The 19,152-nt window shown below is 41.4% G+C and overlaps 1 protein-coding gene across 28 annotated transcripts in view; it reads right to left on the reverse strand.

Annotated features, from left to right (window-relative positions):
- Nucleotides 1-19,152, reverse strand: part of ABLIM1 (actin binding LIM protein 1) — a 233,755-nt gene that overhangs the window by 60,492 nt on the left and 154,111 nt on the right. For 20 of the 28 annotated variants that reach the window (XM_077349858.1, XM_077349856.1, XM_077349853.1 and 17 more), the window contains 3 exons: nucleotides 15,638-15,725; nucleotides 11,320-11,378; nucleotides 9,761-9,823 (listed from right to left, as the gene is read on the reverse strand). In XM_077349858.1, the coding sequence (XP_077205973.1) occupies nucleotides 9,761-9,823; nucleotides 11,320-11,378; nucleotides 15,638-15,725 (210 nt within the window). The remainder of the gene's footprint in view (nucleotides 1-9,760; nucleotides 9,824-11,319; nucleotides 11,379-15,637; nucleotides 15,726-19,152) is intronic. The other 8 variants (XM_077349864.1, XM_077349861.1, XM_077349860.1 and 5 more) reach the window with 1 other exon arrangement.

The raw sequence follows: 19,152 nt of genomic DNA on the forward strand, positions 1-19,152 counted from the left end.
CCAGAATCAAAACAAATGTTGACATTCCCCAGTTTCTTACATTAACTGATGATACCATTTAATTAGAGGCACTTACAACCTTTACACCAAACAACCAAGATTGTTACAATGTGTTCTTGTTGGCCTGCTTCTAATCTTAACATCTGCTTTGGATCCCAGTAGTTTCTGGGTCCAAGTGCTGGTTTTAACCCTTAAAAGTCCTAAAGAGACTGGGCCAAACTAACTGAAGAACCACCTAAAGGTAAAGGTAAAGATATCCCCTGTACAAGCACCGAGTCATGTCTGACCCTTGGGGTGACGCCCTCTAGCGTTTTCACGGCAGACTCAATACGGGGTGGTTTGCCAGTGCCTTCCCCAGTCATTACCGTTTACCCCCCAGCAAGCTGGGTACTCATTTTACCGACCTCGGAAGGATGGAAGGCTGAGTCAACCTTGAGCTGGCTGCTGGGGTTGAATTCCCAGCCTCATGGGCAGAGCTTCAGACTGCATGTCTGCTGCCTTACCACTCTGCGCCACAAGAGTCTCATGAAGAACCATCTACCCTAGTATAAATGTTTTCATGATCTGATCCAGATGTTATAGGTCTTCTGTCTTATTACTTTGGTACTCTAAATCAGTGAGGTTTTAATTCCTACTTCAACTTTGAATTTATTTCTGTTAGTATAAATATTGTGAAAAATTCACCCAAGCTACATTACATATATTTTAGTGTGTTTTCCTACTTGATTTCCATGCAGAAAATGTGTAGAACATCCTTGAAGAGACCCTTGAACACATGGATAGAAAGCTTGCTAGCACCGCAAAATGCTTTCTAAAAATGAGCACAGTGAATCTCAGAGATGACTAGCCAGTCATGGCACAACACTGGTTTTGCACTCACAGGCAGTCAGGAACATGCCAAAGACATTCCAACAACAATATTTTGTCACTGTATTTTTTCTTCCACACATGGAAATGCAGTTTTGATGTAGAATTAGGCAAAAGCTGAGAGTGGTGGCCTCAGATAATACATATTTTAGAAGGGGGGAGCTCCAAACCACATACTTTAGAAACACTAGTTGGAGCTCCACCGAATGGATTTTTCTTTGCCATCCAGCAAGCCTTTTAAATTTTGATCTTATACAAGAGAGCATCTCATACATTATATAAACCACTGAGGAAAACCCCTGTGGGTCAAAACGCATTTGGTCTGTTATGTCATGTGCAGTTAGATATGTGTTGTTTTTACTTTGTTTTAAATATATTATTGGTGCACTTTGTTTAATAAATATTTGTAATGATTTTATAGTATTGTTTTGCAGCTCACTGTAAAAACATTTGTAGTGCCTGGGTCTTTGGCATCACATAAATTCACATTTGGCATCTGCTTAATGTTTAAACTTTCAGATAAGGTCACAAGGTCTCAAACAGCATAGCTCTGTGGTCCTATTTCTTTTCCCCCCTCTGTCTGCAACTGTTTTACTTGTTCCCCTCCTCCACCCCATGCAATTAGACTTTGTGTGCTTATCAGGGTTATTTTATTTTGACCTTTAGCAAAATGGTTCTCTGATAGCTCTGCCCTTTGTCATCTGTCAGCCTAATCTCATTTGCCTGTTATCACTTTTCATCTGAGAGAAAACCTTTTGCTTAATTGACATATGTCTGGACACCCCAGCTTGTTTGTTTTAATCACCTACAGTCCTCATCCTATATTAGGCATGGATTTACAGCTGCTTGCTAAAAGAACTATTTAAGAATGTGTCCTTACTGTCTTAATTGCATTCCTAGCTTGACCCTCTCCTGAAATCCAATCTCTCCTTTTTACTTAGAGTTGCTCTAGATCCACTTTTATCACATTTTCCTTGTGAGTTCTTTGATTCTTCTTTTTTTTTTTTTTTTAAAGTTTTTATTTTTATTTTCATTTTCCAAAATTAAAGACAGTAAGATATATGCAATCTATGTTGTCAATACAGGAAAAAAAGGACTATGCTCTTCATTTAATACATTTGGTTCCCTGTTTCAATTCCCTTTGTGTTATTTTTTTAGATAGTTCAGGTAAGGGCCCCATTGTTCTTGAAAGGCCTCTTCTGTTTTTCCATTAATTATCAGTGTCAGTTTAGCCATCTTGGCAAAGTCAGCTAGTTTGTTCAGCCAGTCTTCTGTCGAGGGTAGTTCTTGCGTTTTCCATTTCTTGGCCAATTCTAGTCTTGCTGCCGTCGTCGCGTAGAAGAAGAAGCTCTGTGTGTGGGTTGGGAGGCACTGAGGAGGAACACTTAATAACATAGCTTCAGCTTTCATAGGGAATCTAAGACCCCACATTTTCTGCATAATAGTATGTATTTTTGCCCAAAACTTATAAACTTTTTCACATCTCCACCACATATGAAAAAAAGAACCTACTTTATCATCACATTTCCAACATTTGTTGTTACAATTTTTGGCAATTTTAGCGATCACTTTTGGAGTTACATACCACCTATAAAACATTTTGTACCAATTTTCTTTAAGTATTTGACTGTTGGTATACTTTGGTATTCTAGACCATACTAACTCCCATTGTTCCATTGTCACATTAGTCTCAATATTTTGCATCCATTTGATCATACATGGCTTTACCCGTTCCATTTCTGTCTCGTACCTTAGTAACAGTTTATATATTTGGCCCTGTAAATGTGGTTTATCTTGGATTACTAAGTTTTCAAACTCTGGTATTGGGGCCTCTAGATTTAACGGTTGCTGGAACTCTGCTTTAAATCTGGATACTAGTTGGTTGTACTCTAACCATTGAATTTCTACTCCTTCATCCTTTATTGTTTGTATATCCTTAAGCTTACCAGTCTTTGATATTAAGTCTTTGTACTGAATACAGGTCAACCTTTTTTGTTGAGCTTTACCAAAATGTGCCTCAATTGGCGATTTCAATATTGATGGTGTGGGGGAAAGTCTCTTATTATATCTTGACCATACATTCATAAGCCCACTAGTCCAGGTATTTGCTACTACTTTTTGTTTTTGTTTCCCTGCTGGCCATAGTCTTTCATGAAAACTGTTACCCATAGTTTTTCTTTCAAATACCAATTCTCTTGAGTGCGGTTCCCGTATCCAGTCCACTATGTATGTAAGTGTTGCTGCGTCTTTGTATAGTTTTAAATTGGGTACACCTTGGCCTCCTCTCTCCTTCACGTCTTGAAGTATTTTAAAAGCAACTCTTGGCCTTTTTCCACTCCAAATAAATTTGTTAATCGCTGATTGCCATTTTCTTAGCGTTTTTTCCTGGACCACTATTGGTAACATTTGGAACAAAAAGTTGAATTTAGGCAACAGGTTCATCTTGACCGTAGCCATTCGAGCTGACCAGGACAGTTTTAACTCGTTCCATCTTTTGATATCCAGTTGCATGTTCTTCCAGAGTCTTTCATAGTTACCAATGAAGAGTTCTTGGAATTCTTTGTCTAGATAGATTCCCAGATATTTCACCCATTTGGGATTTGTCTCACATCCGGTTTTTCGGTTGATATTTTGCACTTCGAGATCTGTGGCTCCCTGTAAAACGATTTTTGTTTTATCCTTATTTATTTTGTACCCTGAGTAATGTCCAAAGTCTTTCAATAGTTCCAGGAGAGGGGGAATTGACGCTTTTGGGTTCATGACAGTACACACTACATCATCAGCATAACATTTTAATTTGAATTCCTGATCATCTATTTTGATTCCCATGATCTCCTCTGTGGCTCTTATCTTAGTTGTCAGCATTTCCAGTACCAGGTTAAATAACAATGGAGACAAAGGACATCCTTGTCTGGTGCCTTTACCTATTTTAATGGATTGTTTTGTAAGCATTCCATTTATTAAGATTCTGGCTTCTTGTTCCAGTTCTTTGATTCTTCTGTATGGAAAACTTGCCAAATAGTCTGGCATCTGTAAAGAATTTATATCTTCTCCTAAAACGATACATTGTGAGTGCTCGAAAACAGTATGTTTTGTTTGGCTTGTTTTCTAATGTTTGCTGTAACACTGCCTGTAGACACCAAGACTATGTTTGCTGAAACACAACCTTTGGAGTTATCCTCCATTTTACAGCACCACAACTGAATTCTATATCTGCCTACCAAGTCCCACTAAATTCAGAGTTACTAAAAAATAAGCAAGTAACCCAACAGGAACCATGCTAAACAGTTACATCCTCCTAAATGAAGGTGACCAGAGTTGAAGGGAGGTAAGATGGGATGCGGCGCCACGGCAGCAGCCATGGCGGCCTCCGTCCCTCCCTCTGACTGGGCTCACCATCACCTCACGAGCCCGTAAGCCCTTGTGCACCTGCACGGCATCCATCGGTGCATGTCAGGTGGGGACCTCTGCCTGACGCGCCTGCGCAGGCCATCCATAGGGCCAGCCAGGGTAGAGCGACACTGCCAGCCATCCTGCTGGCCAGGGAGGGAGGGAGGGAGAAAGGGAGGAGGCTCTGGCTGGACCATGGCCCATGGCACCACAAGAGGAGGTGGAAGCAGGACTTAAAGGATCCAGGCGGGATGTAGGACAATGTCCTGGAACGCGTGAGTATCCCATGGAAGTCGGAATGGATGGGCAGCTTATCCTAAACCCACTAAAATGGATGCAACTTTGTTTAGGGTACCCAGCTTGCTGGGGGTAAACGGTAATGACTGGGGAAGGGAATGGCAAACCACCACGTATTGAGTCTGCCATGAAAACGCTATAGGGCGTCACCCCAAGGGTCAGACATGACCTGGTGCTTGCACAGGGGATACCTTTACCTTTACCTTTTTATAAATGCTGATTGCTGCTCTAGTCCCCCCCTGCTTCCTTTTTTCAATCTTTTGACTTAACAGCAAGTGTCCCCACTTCCCTTTTAAACACTGAATATATGCCTTTTCAGTTTTGTCACTCAAGGCATACTATATGAAAAGCACACTCTGGTAAGAAACTCTTTTTCCTCATTACTCAGAATTCATTCTGAAACCTGGACTGGTTCACATCTTAATAGATGATACGGCTGCTTCAACTCAACATTGGCTTTGCCATGCACTGCAGACAGGTAATTTCTAAAAGCACTGGAGCCATCTGCATCATTCTGACACAATGATGTGATAGCTGCCTGCTTCAACATTACAGATGTTCAAGTCATGCTCTGTGGAACAGTATGGGAGGCACCATATCTGAAACAAACCCTTGAACATCGAATCATCTGGGATGCATGAGTAGAATCATAGAGTGCCAGTGCTGCTTTTACAGTACCTGCCTTAGTTTTTTGATGGAGTTCATTATACAAGGTGGTGAAAACAGCTACGGGAGGAAGGAATAGTTTGTTTTTGATTTGAATTTATTCTGTGGTCACTTAACATAGCTAATAACAGCACAAAAGAAAATGTCCATAGAGGCAGAAGTGAGATGAAGGAATGGATCATTAAAATCTACTCGACAATTGCTCTTTATTGGTTGCCACACATACACAGTTTGTAAAAAAATACTTTAGTGCAATCTCCAGATCAGCAATATTGAATGGAACACTGATAACAGTGGGATACAACGGCCTTTGCTCTCTTAGCTCTATCATTTTAAAAGGACATTAAACCTATTAGGGACCCAATGCAATCAATGTAAAATTCTCCATTGCATAAGGCCATGAACTTTAAGAATTATTGGTTATGGGGTATTTCTTCTAATGGCTTCTTCCCATTCAACAAGCAGCAAAGCCCCCAACACACACACACACACACACACACACTAAATACAATGCCATAGAGTTCCCATGTGTAGTCTAGATCTTAAGTGCCAATCTCTTAGGGGTTACACAGCTCAAAATGGCCTTTCAAAATGAAACAAAACTTTAGCATGCTAGTTATGCTTGAATATTCACTGCCTGTTTCTCCCAGTTCTTTGTTCCCAGGTGCAAACAAATAAAGCCTATTGGCTATCATCTGGAAAAGTCCTTTGATAGGGAGTATCGAGCCTGGGTAGGAATAAAGAATGGGTGCTAAAAGATAGTGGATGGACACGTGTAATTAAAAATGCAAAAACCATGCTCCACTAAAAAAGAAAAACAAAGCTCAACAAAGCAACTCATGTTGACAAAGAACCACCACTCCAAAACTTACAATGACATTTTGTCACACTCTGACAGCTGCATAGCAAACTGGAAATCAGTAGAAGCATCTCCAAGCATGAAGGCATTTCAGCTGAAGAAGGTTATACACTCACCACTATAAGAAGTTCTTCAGGGCAGGCAACCACTGCTGACAACCAGTTCAGTATGCAACCATGTCAACAACAGTTAGATGCTTATGATGGTCAAATTGGGCATAGAAACACAAACTCCCCCAACCCCTTCAAACCTATGCACATGTGCGCAACCACAAACAGAACACTATAACACTGCTGTACTATAAAATCCAGGCTACAGCATAGAAGCACTTTCCAGAAGTTATAGTTTCTTTTGCTAGATGATGTTATTTGGGGATGTAAGAATGGAAAACTTCTGTCATTTCTTTATTTACGTAGGAGATATCTATGTCATAGAGTCCAGTTCAAAGTGGCTTACAATTAAGACAGCCATGAAACTGTACTTTTCAAGAGACCTAAATATTGGTTTTGCAGATTCAACCTCACATATTATTTTAGATTGAGCTAAACATATCCTTAGTGTGAACCAACAATAGCCCAGTGAGCTAGAAAAATCAGAATTTCCTCTAATCAAAAGCTGCTTCCTAGCATGCTGGATTATGTTCAGCCAACTGCACCAATACTAAACAAAAGAACCTGATATGTGTAAAACTGCCTTACAAAAGACTAAAGAAAAGTGAGAAAGAGAGACACAATAGCTCCATTTAATCAATAATAGAACTTCATTTACTGTTTTCAATTGAGTTTATTTCCAGGTAGTCACCAAGATTCCAGACTTTGCTAGACTCTGTCTCACATATGAGACTTGATATAAACAGTGGATCACCTTAACTAAAAAATGCGCTGTACATACAATCACAACTGTATATCAATTTCTGACACTAAAGTCCAACTTTGTGGTCACATAAAACTCTCAACAGCTCTTCAGAACACCTTGCAGCCCCACTGGAAATCACAGGATAAATTAGAACAGCGGTTCTCAATCTGGGGGTTACGACCAATAGGGGGGTCGATGGACCCTTTTCCCAAGGGTCACTGAGTCTGCCGCCACCCGTGTGGTGGGTGGGAGCTGGGAGGAAAGGGGAAGCAAGCCCCAGCCTAGGCACTGTGGGCGCCAGCTACCTGCCTGCACGTGGCCTGAATCCACCTGCAAGCCTCATGCTCGGGTGACTGTGCACGCAGGCAGGAAGAGGAACAACTAGGCCTTGCATGCACCACCTTTAAGTCTCTCACTCGGGTGGCTGCCGGTGGGGGAAATGCCCAGGTCTCATCCGCACCACCTTCAGGACTCCCACTCAGGTGGCTGTGCTGGCAGGCAGGAGGGGCACCACTGGGTGGAAGGGGGGAATAGCCCCAGTGTTGCCTACATTGCCTTCGAGCCTACATTGCCTTTCTTCTTTGCTTCTTTCCCCCTTTCCTTTCCTTCCTAATGCTGCGACCCCCTCTGGGTCGCCAAGGCCACTGTGCTGGCAGTGGCGGCACAATACTGGCCTCGGCGACCCAAAGGGGGTCACGGCATTAGGAAGGTTGAGAACCACTGAATTAGAAAGATGAAGAAGAGTTGGTTCTTATATGCTGCTTTTACCTACCCGAAGGAGGCTCAAAGTGGCTTACAGTCGCTTTCCCATTCCTCTCCCCACAACAGACACCCTGTGAGGTGGGTGAGGCTGAGAGAGCCCAGATATCACTGCTTGTTCAGAACAGCTTTAACAGTGCTGTGGTGAGTCCAAGGTCACTCAGCTGGCTGCATGTGGGGGAGAGCAGAATCGAACCCGGCATGCCAGATTAGAAGTCTGCACTCCTAACTGCTATGCCAAACTGGCTCTGAAAGTGTTTACCTCTCTTCACATTTTCCCAGCTTAGATTTTCCTTTCTTGGTGTAGTCCTTAGGAGTGCGGACTTCTAATCATCTCCTCCTCCTCCTCCCCCTTTAAATAAGGAAGATGGATAAAAATAGAAGAGGAGGAACTTTTCTACAAACCTGTACAATGCCCTAGGTTTGCCAAAAAATCTTAAATCTTAAACTAGAAGAACAAGTAATAAAAGCAATGTCTGTATCTTTTCAGAGACTAATCCCTGCTAAGACATCACAAGACTTTGTTCTGTGTGATACAACCATGACGATATTGCTGAGTTTCCCAAGCCTTGGTTTCTGTCAATTAAAAGGGAGAGAGGGAGAGAAACCAAAAAATGTAAAAGATGGAAGGAAGGAAAGGAAGAAGGGAGAGGGGATAAAAGGAGAAGGAGCTGAAGGAGGAGAGCAGGAAAAGGGGGGAAGGTAGAAAAGCTAAAGATTGGAGTGCGGATAAAAGTAGGGTAGTGACTGGATGGAAGATATGGAACTAGGGAAAGTGGAAAGGCTATGGAAACTGCCAGAAGGAAGGAAAGTAGGACCTAGCATCAGGACAGAATAGAGGAGAAACTAGATGCCCTTTGTGGGACCCATGCTTATATACTGTTGTGTCACCAGCATGGTTTGTCACTTCTTAATCCCATTTTAGATAATCCAGGTAATTTGGATAAATAGTGCTAGAACTGCTACTTTATTTATGTAGACACTTCCACCCCTGTAATTATAATCTCTGAGAGCTAAAGAATAAATTAGAAATTTGCCTGGTTTTATTAGCAGAATTTAGACTAGTGTTTGCAGTAGATGTAAACTTGTAATAAGGGCTAATTTCTTTGTTTTGGTTCCAGCATGCATAGAAAGAAGCTACTCTGCCCAATCACAAATGGAACTTGAAGACAGTACTATCAGCCGATTGCAGGGCATCTGTACCATTGCTGCCACCTAGACTAGGCAGGAGAATAATGTAGTCATGGCATTTGTTTTGTCCTCTTCATCCAAGAGATAAATGGCTTGATAAGAGTACAAATAATTATCTGAGTGGTGAACAATCATCTGGAGAATGTGCAGAGTGAAGACTACATCTAACATACCCGTTTTATCTGATGCAGCATTGGTCTAGATTTCCTACTCTGTAGCCATATTTTATGTTGTTAATCTTGATGCCAGAATGGAGGAACACATGAAGCTGCCTTATATTGAGCTGGTCTATCAACATTGATCTTATGTGATCTTGTCCAAGATTTAAGGTAGAGGTCTTTTACATCATCTACTACCTATCCACAGAATGTTGAATGCTCACCTGTCTGCATGCATTCAACAAAGACACAAACTAAACAGATTCATGACCGCCATTGGAACAAGTTAATATAAATGAAATAAGGTGTTTTATTGAACTAATTTCCACTTTGCTCCTCAGGGCTTAGCATGGGAGCCATACCACAAATAATCAGTATCACAGCCAAGCATTAATTATCCAGAAATGTTGATTTCCATAACCCCTTTCATATAATTACATTAGCAACAGACAGCATCACAGTTCTTCTTGAATGCCGTCTTTTGGGAAACAAAAATGGCAGTTGTGACAATACTGTGTATGGAAATTCAAAATCAGGCATGCTTTATGCCAGTGAATAAGACTGTGTTCAAGTTGAAAGTGAGGATAAGAAACCCTGGAGTGGAGGGATGGGAAAAGCAGTAGCAACAGCAGTGGCTACAAACAAGTGAAGAATCCAGAGATCCTTCTACAGAGAAGCTGATTATTATTATTTTTTGTACAAATGCACAAATGCAAACCTCTGAATAGCGTGGTCTACGAAGTATCAAACTCTTTGTATAAAGGCAATCAGATGAGGAATGCTGCCATGAAACATAAAAAGGAAAGGAAGGGTGAAAAAGGCAAAGGTTTCCCCTAGATACATATTCAAGTAAAGAAAAGCTATTGCAATAAAAATGGATAGCTCCTTAAAATCAAATGGATATCAAACAGCTTGCAGTATTTCATCAATAACACATGCTTCTAACAACAGAACCGTCTACTGGCAGGCCACCGTGCACTTATGCACAGAGTTGCTTTATTTCCTGCTTATTTTGGCATCAGCAGCACTCTATGAAACGATCCAAAGGGAACACATTTTAAGCAATCATTGTTTTTATGGACTCCGCCTAGCATCTAAACCACTGAGAGCTCTGATCAGCGTGGGACCCAGTTACAGACAGAAGACAGAAAACAATGAGGAATGCAGAAACTGCTTCGACAACAACCAGACTAACATTAAATGTCTTTTAGTTTTGTTTTTTTTTGGGGGGGGGGGAAGCATGAATCTGGTCCTGACTCCTGCGCAGCATTAAGAACCTTCTATGGCTAGCAACTCCCATGAAACATTTCTTACATTTTGGATCTGAGTGTTTTGGCACACTGAACTAGCTTTAGCTAAAAAGCAAGTACTTGCATGTGCAAGAAAGTACAAGAAGAGATACTTGGATGGAACATGTGCAGTTTCCTGGGGAGCTAGGAGTAAACTAGATGGGATTCTGAAAGGTCACTGTGAATTAGCCAGAAGATGCTTGAAACCACAGTAGAGTTGTTGTGGTTGCTACAACACAATTAAAAGCTCTTGGCCCATTAGCAGTAGTGACATCACTAGACTTGGGGAGTACCAGAAATTCAGTAGAAATGTGAAGGGGAAAAATTCCTTGCAAATGTATAACACATATAAACTAGCAATGTGTTAGTTGCTCAAAATTAGCTCATGCAAACGGTTCTAGATACAACCCAATGCACTAACTCCTAACAATTTCTTGCAAAAGTGAGTCAGCATGATGCACTAAATACTGGACACTATTGAATTTATGGAAAATAGGTGTGTGTGTGTGGGGAGGGGGGCTGTGTGGTCTATCTACCTTCTCAATAGGTAGTTTTTTCTTTTACAGAAGTCAAAGCGTCTGCCCCAAGATAACAAAAAGTCCTGTCAAAGCAAAGGCATCCAAATGACAGAAGGCCTGATTTTCACAAATGAACAACAGAGGGGTAAGAGTGGCTAAGTGGCAGAGAATTTATCTCCTAAATCACATACGTAGGGCAATACTGACAACAATCATAGCATAATCAAAATGCCACACAAATCCTGTTCAGAAGCATTTACTGGAGCAATGATACAGGATACAGGACAGGTTACTTGCCTGGGTATGAGATGGGAGGAACACTGTCAAATATGTGTGCCATAGAACTTAGTAAGCAATCCATGGGGTAACAAAGTACATGCTGTCCAGAGGCAAGAAAGTGTTACCACAAGTATTGTAGCTAGGAGTGCTACTACAGCTGAGTGTATCCCTTCCATACTTGTTTGTCTTACCCGTAGCTTTTCTTCTCCCTTAGTGGACTGTTTACAATCGGGATGCCAAACTGTGGAACCTAGCAGGAGGGGAAACAACAAGATGTCAGCACAAGAGGAATAATTTTAGGACATAATATGCTCAATACAGCCAAACAAAAGTGGGATAAAATGGGGTTCCTGTTTCTTTTGAACAGAGAAAGGAACTCAAAGGAGCCTTTCCAAGACTTACTTTCCCACAGCTGGGTATTCTGGGCACATTATTCACAGTTGGAATAATTTCTGGAGGAGTGGACTGAGATGTAGGAGCTATGAATGTCCAGTGCCTTTTCCCACAAACCCCTTTTGATATAAAAGCCCACCCCTATACCCTCCACTTTATACTTTAGTGGTGAGGGGGGGGGGGGGAAAGACATGTAAAAAAAATGTAACATCCTATTTTTTCTAGTTTAATCCTCAAAAGAAATGAATTAAAATGCACATATTTTATATTTCCCACTTCAATGAATAGATTTGCTGAATCATTTTCAAATTACAAAGAGGGTTTAATGGAGGATTATTAGACGGAAAATCAGCATTGCTTCTGCAAAGGAAAGTCCTGCCTCAGCAAAATTTTGTAGTTTTTTCGGGAAAGTGAACAAACATGTAGACAATGGTGACCCAGTAGAGATTACACATTTGGACTGTCAATAGATGTTTGATAAGGTACCTCATTAAAGACCATATAATCTTAATAACCATTAGATAAGAGGACAGTTTGTTGTTCAGATTATAAAATGGTAAAATGATAGAAAGCTAGAAGTAGGAATAAACTAACAGTTCTCACAATGGAGGGAATTAAGTAGTTGGGTCCCACAAGAATCAATGTCAGGGCCTCATTTGGAATACTGTTACTGATTCCGCATGGGCAGAAAAGGTTGGGCCGGTGCCTGTATGGCAATGGGACTAATCCCTGCTGCCACACAACATAGGCGCTGGCTCTTCACCACCTGGCCCGCTTTAGGGCCTCCGTTGCCCTGCGGGAAGGGAACACGGAAATATCCACATCCCCTTTTTCCCCAGGGCCCCATCAGCGGCAATGCCAGGCCAGGCCTGTATAGATGGGTTAGGAACACAAAACGTCCCATTCAGCTCCATGGCACTTTGCAGCACCGAGTGGGTCTTTTTTTTCTTTGCATGAAGGTGGGATTGTGTTATTATCCTGATATTTTTCACATAATCTCCTCCAGCATTCCTGAGTGGCTCATTTGGAGACTGCCTGTTCCTTTGACCACACTTTCTTTCTGCTTGTCTCCAGAACATACATAATTGTATGTCATCATGGGTGACTTCAATTTCCCAGATGTCTTGTCATCATGGGTGACTTCAATTTCCCAGATGTCTTGTCATCATGGGTGACTTCAATTTCCCAGATGTGTGCTGGGAAACAAACTCTGCGAAGGGTCCTCAGTCATGCAAGTTTCTGACCTGCCTGGCTGATAATTTCATTTATCAAATGGTAGATGAACCCACAAGAGGTTCAGCCATACTGGACTTAATAATGACCAACAGGCAAGAGTTGGTGGATGAGGTGAAGGAGGTGGGGACCCTAGGGGGAAGTGACCATGTCCTCATAGAATTCCTTTTGAGATGGGGAGCCAAGGAAGCTTGTAGCCAGACGCGGATGTTGGATTTTCGTAGGGCAAACTTTAATAAACTCAGAGACATGATGAGTGTCATACCATGGACGAGAATGCTGGAAGGGAAGGGAGCATGTGAAGGGTGGGCGCTACTCAAACAAGAGCTATTGCATGCTCAATCAATGACTATTCCAGAAATACGAAAACACTGCAGGAGCTCTAAGAAGCCTATTTGGATGAACAGAGAACTTCAAGAGGAACTAAGAAAGAAAAGGAAAATGTTCAGGAAATGGAGGGAAGGACAGAGCTCTAAAGAAGAGTACCTACAGGTTACTAGGCACTGTAGATCAATCATAAGAAAGGCCAAAGCTGAGAGTGAGCTAAGATTGGCCAGGGAAGCCCATTGTAACAAGAAAAGATTTTTCAGTTACGTGAGGAGCAAACGTAAAGTAAAGGAGGCAATAGGGCCGCTGTTGGGTGCGGATGGACAAACTCTAACGAAAGATGCAGAGAAAGCAGAAAGGCTTAGTGCCTATTTTACATCTATTTTTTCCCACAGGTCAAAGTGTTTAGGCACATCTAGAGATGGCTGTACCCAAAGGATAGTGTCTGGGTGGCAGGTTAACATGGATAGAGAGGTGGTCGAGAGGCATTTAGCTGCACTGGATGAGTTCAAATCCCCTGGTCCAGATGAAATGCACCCGAGAGTACTCAAAGAACTTTCCAGAGAACTTGCACAGCCCTTGTCCATCATCTTCGGAACCTCTTTAAGGACTGGAGATGTCCCGGAGGACTGGAAAAGAGCAAACGTTATTCCGATCTTCAAAAAAGGGAGGAAGGATGACCCGGGAAACTACAGACCAGTGAGTCTGACCTCTGTTGTGGGGAAGATAATGGAGCAGATATTAAAGGGAGCGATCTGCAAACATCTGGAGGACAATTTGGTGATCCAAGGAAGTCAGCATGGATTTGTCTCCAACAGGTCCTGCCAGACCAACCTAGTTTCCTTTTTTGACCAAGTAACAGGTTTGCTGGATCGGGGAAATTTGGTTGATGTCATTTACTTGGATTTTAGTAAAGCTTTTGACAAGGTTCCCCATGATGTTCTGATGGATAAGTTGAAGGACTGCAATCTGGATTTTCAGATCGTTAGGTGGATAGGGAATTGGTTAGAGAACCGCACTCAAAGAGTTGTTGTGAATGGTGTTTCATCAGACTGGAGAGAGGTGAGTAGCGGGGTACCTCAGGGTTCGGTGCTCGGCCCGGTACTTTTTAACATATTTATTAATGATCTAGATGAGGGGGTGGAGGGACTACTCATCAAGTTTGCAGATGACACCAAATTGGGAGGACTGGCAAATACTGCGGAAGATAGAGACAGAGTTCAACGAGATCTGAACACAATGGAAAAATGGGCAAATGAGAACAAGATGCAATTTAATAAAGATAAGTGTAAAGTTCTGCATCTGGGTCAGAAAAATGAAAAGCATGCCTACTGGATGGGGGATACGCTTCTAGGTAGCACTGTGTGTGAACGAGACCTTGGGGTACTTGTGGATTGTAAACTAAACATGAGCAGGCAGTGTGATGCAGCGGTAAAAAAGGCAAATGCCATTTTGGGCTGTATCAACAGAGGCATCACATCAAAATCACAAGATGTCATAGTCCCATTGTATACGGCACTGGTCAGACCACACCTGGAGTACTGTGTGCAGTTCTGGAGGCCTCACTTCAAGAAGGACATCGATAAAATTGAAAGGGTACAGAGGAGAGCGACGAAGATGATCTGGACCCAAGGGACCAAGCCCTATGAAGATAGGTTGAGGGACTTGGGAATGTTCAGCCTGGAGAAAAGGAGGTTGAGAGGGGACATGATAGCCCTCTTTAAGTATTTGAAAGGTTGTCACTTGGAGGAGGGCAGGATGCTGTTTCTGCTGGCTGCAGAGGAAAGGACACGCAGTAATGGGTTTAAACTTCAAGTACAACGATATAGGCTAGATATCAGGAAAAAGTTTTTCTCAGTCAGAGTCGTTCAGCAGTGGAATAGGCTGCCTAAGGAGGTGGTGAGCGCCCCCTCACTGGAAGTCTTCAAGCAAAGGTTGGATACACACTTTTCTTGGATGCTTTAGGATGCTTAGGGCTAATCCTGCGTTGAGCAGGGGGTTGGACTAGATGGCCTGTATGGCCCCTTCCAACTCTATGATTCTATGATTCTATGATTCTATAATGAGTGTCATGCTGAATCTGGCAATAACATGGTAAATGAAATCAGAGTCCAATAGTACCTTTAAGACCAACAAAGATTTATTCAAGGCATGAGCTTTTGGTGCATGCACTCTTCTTCAGACTAAGTGTGCATGCACTCGAAAGCTCACAGCTTGAATAAATCTTTGTTGGTCTTAAAGGTACTATTGGACTCTGATTTTGTTGTGCTACTTCAGACCAACACGGTAAATGAGTAAATTCTGAATCACACACTACTGGAACACAAATAGTAATTGGGGCTTTTAAAAACTTTCTCTGAGTAAAATGAGTAATAACTGTCGTTATCAAATGCATATAAATGTAATACATACTGAGTTGATATTAAATTTGTAATTGTTTAAAAAGGAGAAAAGGTTAAACCTCTTCAAGGCTGATCTTATTTATTTCAAACTAATTTATGTTGCTCTTCCAGGAATTCCAACAGCTGATAAAAATAACAGATGCTGTTTTATTACCTTGCAGGTACATTTCTTCTCCTTCGGTGAACATCTGGCTGCATCTGCTGCATCGTGCACAGCTCGGATGGTAATGCTTATCACCTGCCTGCCGGAAAACAAGAGAAAAACTAGGATGACCTTCACTATCACTACTCCATATGAACATAGCCTAATCTGAAAGCATAATCTGACCCAACGATCTTTCTGAAAATAAACCCGGGTTGCCAGATGCACCCATGTGAAACTGCAAGGAGTCACCAAGGGTAATGGGTGACTGCCATATAGAAACCCCATTGAAGTGAACCAGAAAACTGAGCCAAACCTGCAAGTCCTCTCGTAGAACATGTGCAATACTGATGTGGGGAGAAGAAATATTGGTGGTGGTGTGAGTTAGCTGAGCACAACAAAGCAACCCCCAAAGGAATCACTTTGCAAAATTAAGACGGTTCAGCAATTTTGACAGTACATTTTTATTGCCTATGATCCTTGAGAGGAGAGACTTAAGAGTAGATAACTTGTCTTCAAGGAGATGTGATTGGCCCTGCACCAAACCAAGCAGAATTCCTAGCTAGGGTTATTGAGTGGATGTCCCTTCAGTCTCACTCTGGGTGAACGAGACCCCTATTTTGGTTAACTAGTACCTGAAATGCAGAGAGGCAATCTGCACATGCCGATGCACCAGCAGGACCCACAAATAAAAATCATGCAGTTAGAGTGATGTGTGGGCAGCTGATGCAGTCCTTGACCACCCATTCCAGTGGCACTGAGAACTCCTGAACCCATTATTGCACCTAAATCTTATCAGTCAGGTGGCCATCCATCCACACACATCAGTGCGTGTGGACACAAAGAATAAACTAAACTCAAAATGTTTAGCCAATAGGAAAGTGGGGTGGGAGAAAGTTGAGAAGTAGCCGCCTTATTAATTACTGATGATGTCACAAGAGACATGTCTCACTGGACTAGAATTTATTAAAATATGTTCAAATGGGTAGCTGTTTTGGTCTGCAGTAGCAGAATAAAATCAGAGTCTAGTAGCACCTTTAAGACCAACAAAGATTTATTCAAGCTGCGAGCTTTCGAGTACAAGCACTCATCTGCAGTGTCTGCACTCAAAAACTCACGCCTTGAATAAATCTTTGTTGGTCTTAAAGGTGCTACTGGACTCTGATTTTATTATTAAAATATGGTAATTATCAAGTGATTATTATTATGTTTTGCAGAATGTTTTCCATTTGCAACTCCACACCAAATAGCCATGTAGTGACCTCAACAGTGAACAACTGTAAATAAAGTTGCAGCAAGAAAAAAGAAAAGAGAGTCAAATAAACCTATTATAAGAATTAGGGCAAGCCATACTAAGAATTATCTTGCCTAGACTCCAACTGGCATTTCAGCTCGATCAATTTGCCACACATATAAATATGATTTCTATTTCCTTTGCTTATTAATAGCAGCTTCAACATTTGTTAACTTTCCTTTCACATCCTTGAAGTCAACATCCCCTAAAAGGGTATAATTACAGCTATAAGAACAGGAATATGGTTTATTCATTTAACTAAGGTGGACTTGCCTATGCCTCTAAATGGCCAAAGAGGTCATATTTTATTTACTTCTCTAAATATTTCACAAATACACACATGGCTTGGCCAAAACCTGCTGGGTTCTATTCTCTGGCTCTGCTCCTGAACCTCTGCTTGATTATTCTCTAGGACCCACACAGGTACCACTTTTGATTTTCAAGTGTTGGATTTCCAAAGAGAAACATTTCTCCCTAGCTTGATATTTTTGAATTACTATAAATTAAGTATTTGAACATGAATGCATCCAAATGTCTTGAAAGGAAATGATATGCTTAGGAAAACACATGGATGGTAAAATGCAAATGTGCAAATCACATGCAAAGTACCAGGCCTTATTCCAGGCTTCATTGTTCCTCTTGCGCTCAGCACATTCACTTCAGAGGAGCAACTGCAATATATATATATATATATATCAGTTTACGAACACTGTTTAAATCCGGGGAGGGGATGAAGACCACAGTTTCTGGGAAATTCCATAACAGTACTCTATGTATAGATTTACATCCTGCCTGCAATCTCCTCATAATGCATTCCTTACTGAAATACCAATGCCGTTTCCCAACAAGAATGATTACTACACCAGCTCTTAGTACTTCCTTCACAGGTAATGTCTACACCACTTCTAATTTTACAGTTTATTATTTCCAAAAACATCCACCTTGGACAAAGAACCAAGTTTTATGAGTGGTAATGAAATACTGATACCCAATAAATCCTTCTTTGGAGATGTACTACTTTAAAAGTGAAAGAAATGTAAGAATTTTTCTGTACTACAGGTGACTGTTTGCAACAGCTGCTCATTAAGAAGAGTTGTTTTTATACCCCACTTTCACTACCTGAAGGATTTTCAAAGCAGCTTGCAATAGCCTTCCTTTCCTCTCCAGACACCCTGTATGATAGGTGAGGCTATCCCTATCAGGGCTTTTCTCATGAGGCTGAGAGAGCTCTGAAAGAATTGCTCTATGAGAACAGCTCTAACAAGACAGTAACTGGCTCAAGGTTACTTAGCTGGCTGCATGCAGAGGAGTAGGGAATCAAACCTGGACCTCCTAACTGCTGCATCAAACTGGCTTAACACAAGAAGCCCAGCTCAGCAGGAATCTTGAGCCAGGCTGAGTCTTGTATGGGCTATTGCCCATTTTAAGATTACAACAGTTATATTCTACTCAGGAGATGAATTGTTTTGCTCAGTGGGGAGGGATTGAGGGAACATTTAAGTAGAAAGAATAAAAGAGAAACATGATCATAGAGGAAAGCTCCACCCTAACATACACATTCATTGTAATGCAATTGATGGTCTACAGGTATACCCACATATGTATATTGGTCAGACAGTAATATGTGCATATGTATGTGTACATGTGGACCGTTAATTACATCACCTTCCTAGTTCCTTTCAAATGCATGATCATTCTGCCCAATAGGAGTGTCTGGAAAGGCCTAGTTTCTTAGCAGTATTTTGCTACATTATCCTTTGTGAATGGAGATACCATCTCCTATTCTCTCCCTCTTAGGCATGGATTAGCATTAGCAAGATAATTAAGCAGAATCTGTTAATGGTTTAAATAACAATATTCTTGTGGTTTTGCCTGTGTTTAAGATGAGAGCTGCCAAAATATACTAACATAAAATTTCAAGCAGAAGAGAACTAATAACAGCATTCCCTAACTTACATAACTGTGAACTTTAGTGTTTAACAGCCTGGGGGTAAATGGGAATTAAGCGCTGAAAGAAAAATGATGTACACTAGAAGTCAAGAGATCTGCCTTCTTCTAGTCGCAGGTTTTATTCCACTGAATAATATTAGTTCTTCCTGCAGAGACCTGTCCTCATTTAATAGATCTGCTAACTTCAGAGTTTCTTAGAGCACATAAAAATACATTCAGTCTCATTCTGTCTCATATCTCTCATTGAGAGGAATAACAATATCCTTTTGCAAAGTCTTCAGAG

This window comes from Paroedura picta, chromosome 8 (assembly GCF_049243985.1).
Source record: "Paroedura picta isolate Pp20150507F chromosome 8, Ppicta_v3.0, whole genome shotgun sequence".
Classification (NCBI taxonomy): Eukaryota; Metazoa; Chordata; class Lepidosauria; order Squamata; family Gekkonidae; genus Paroedura; species Paroedura picta.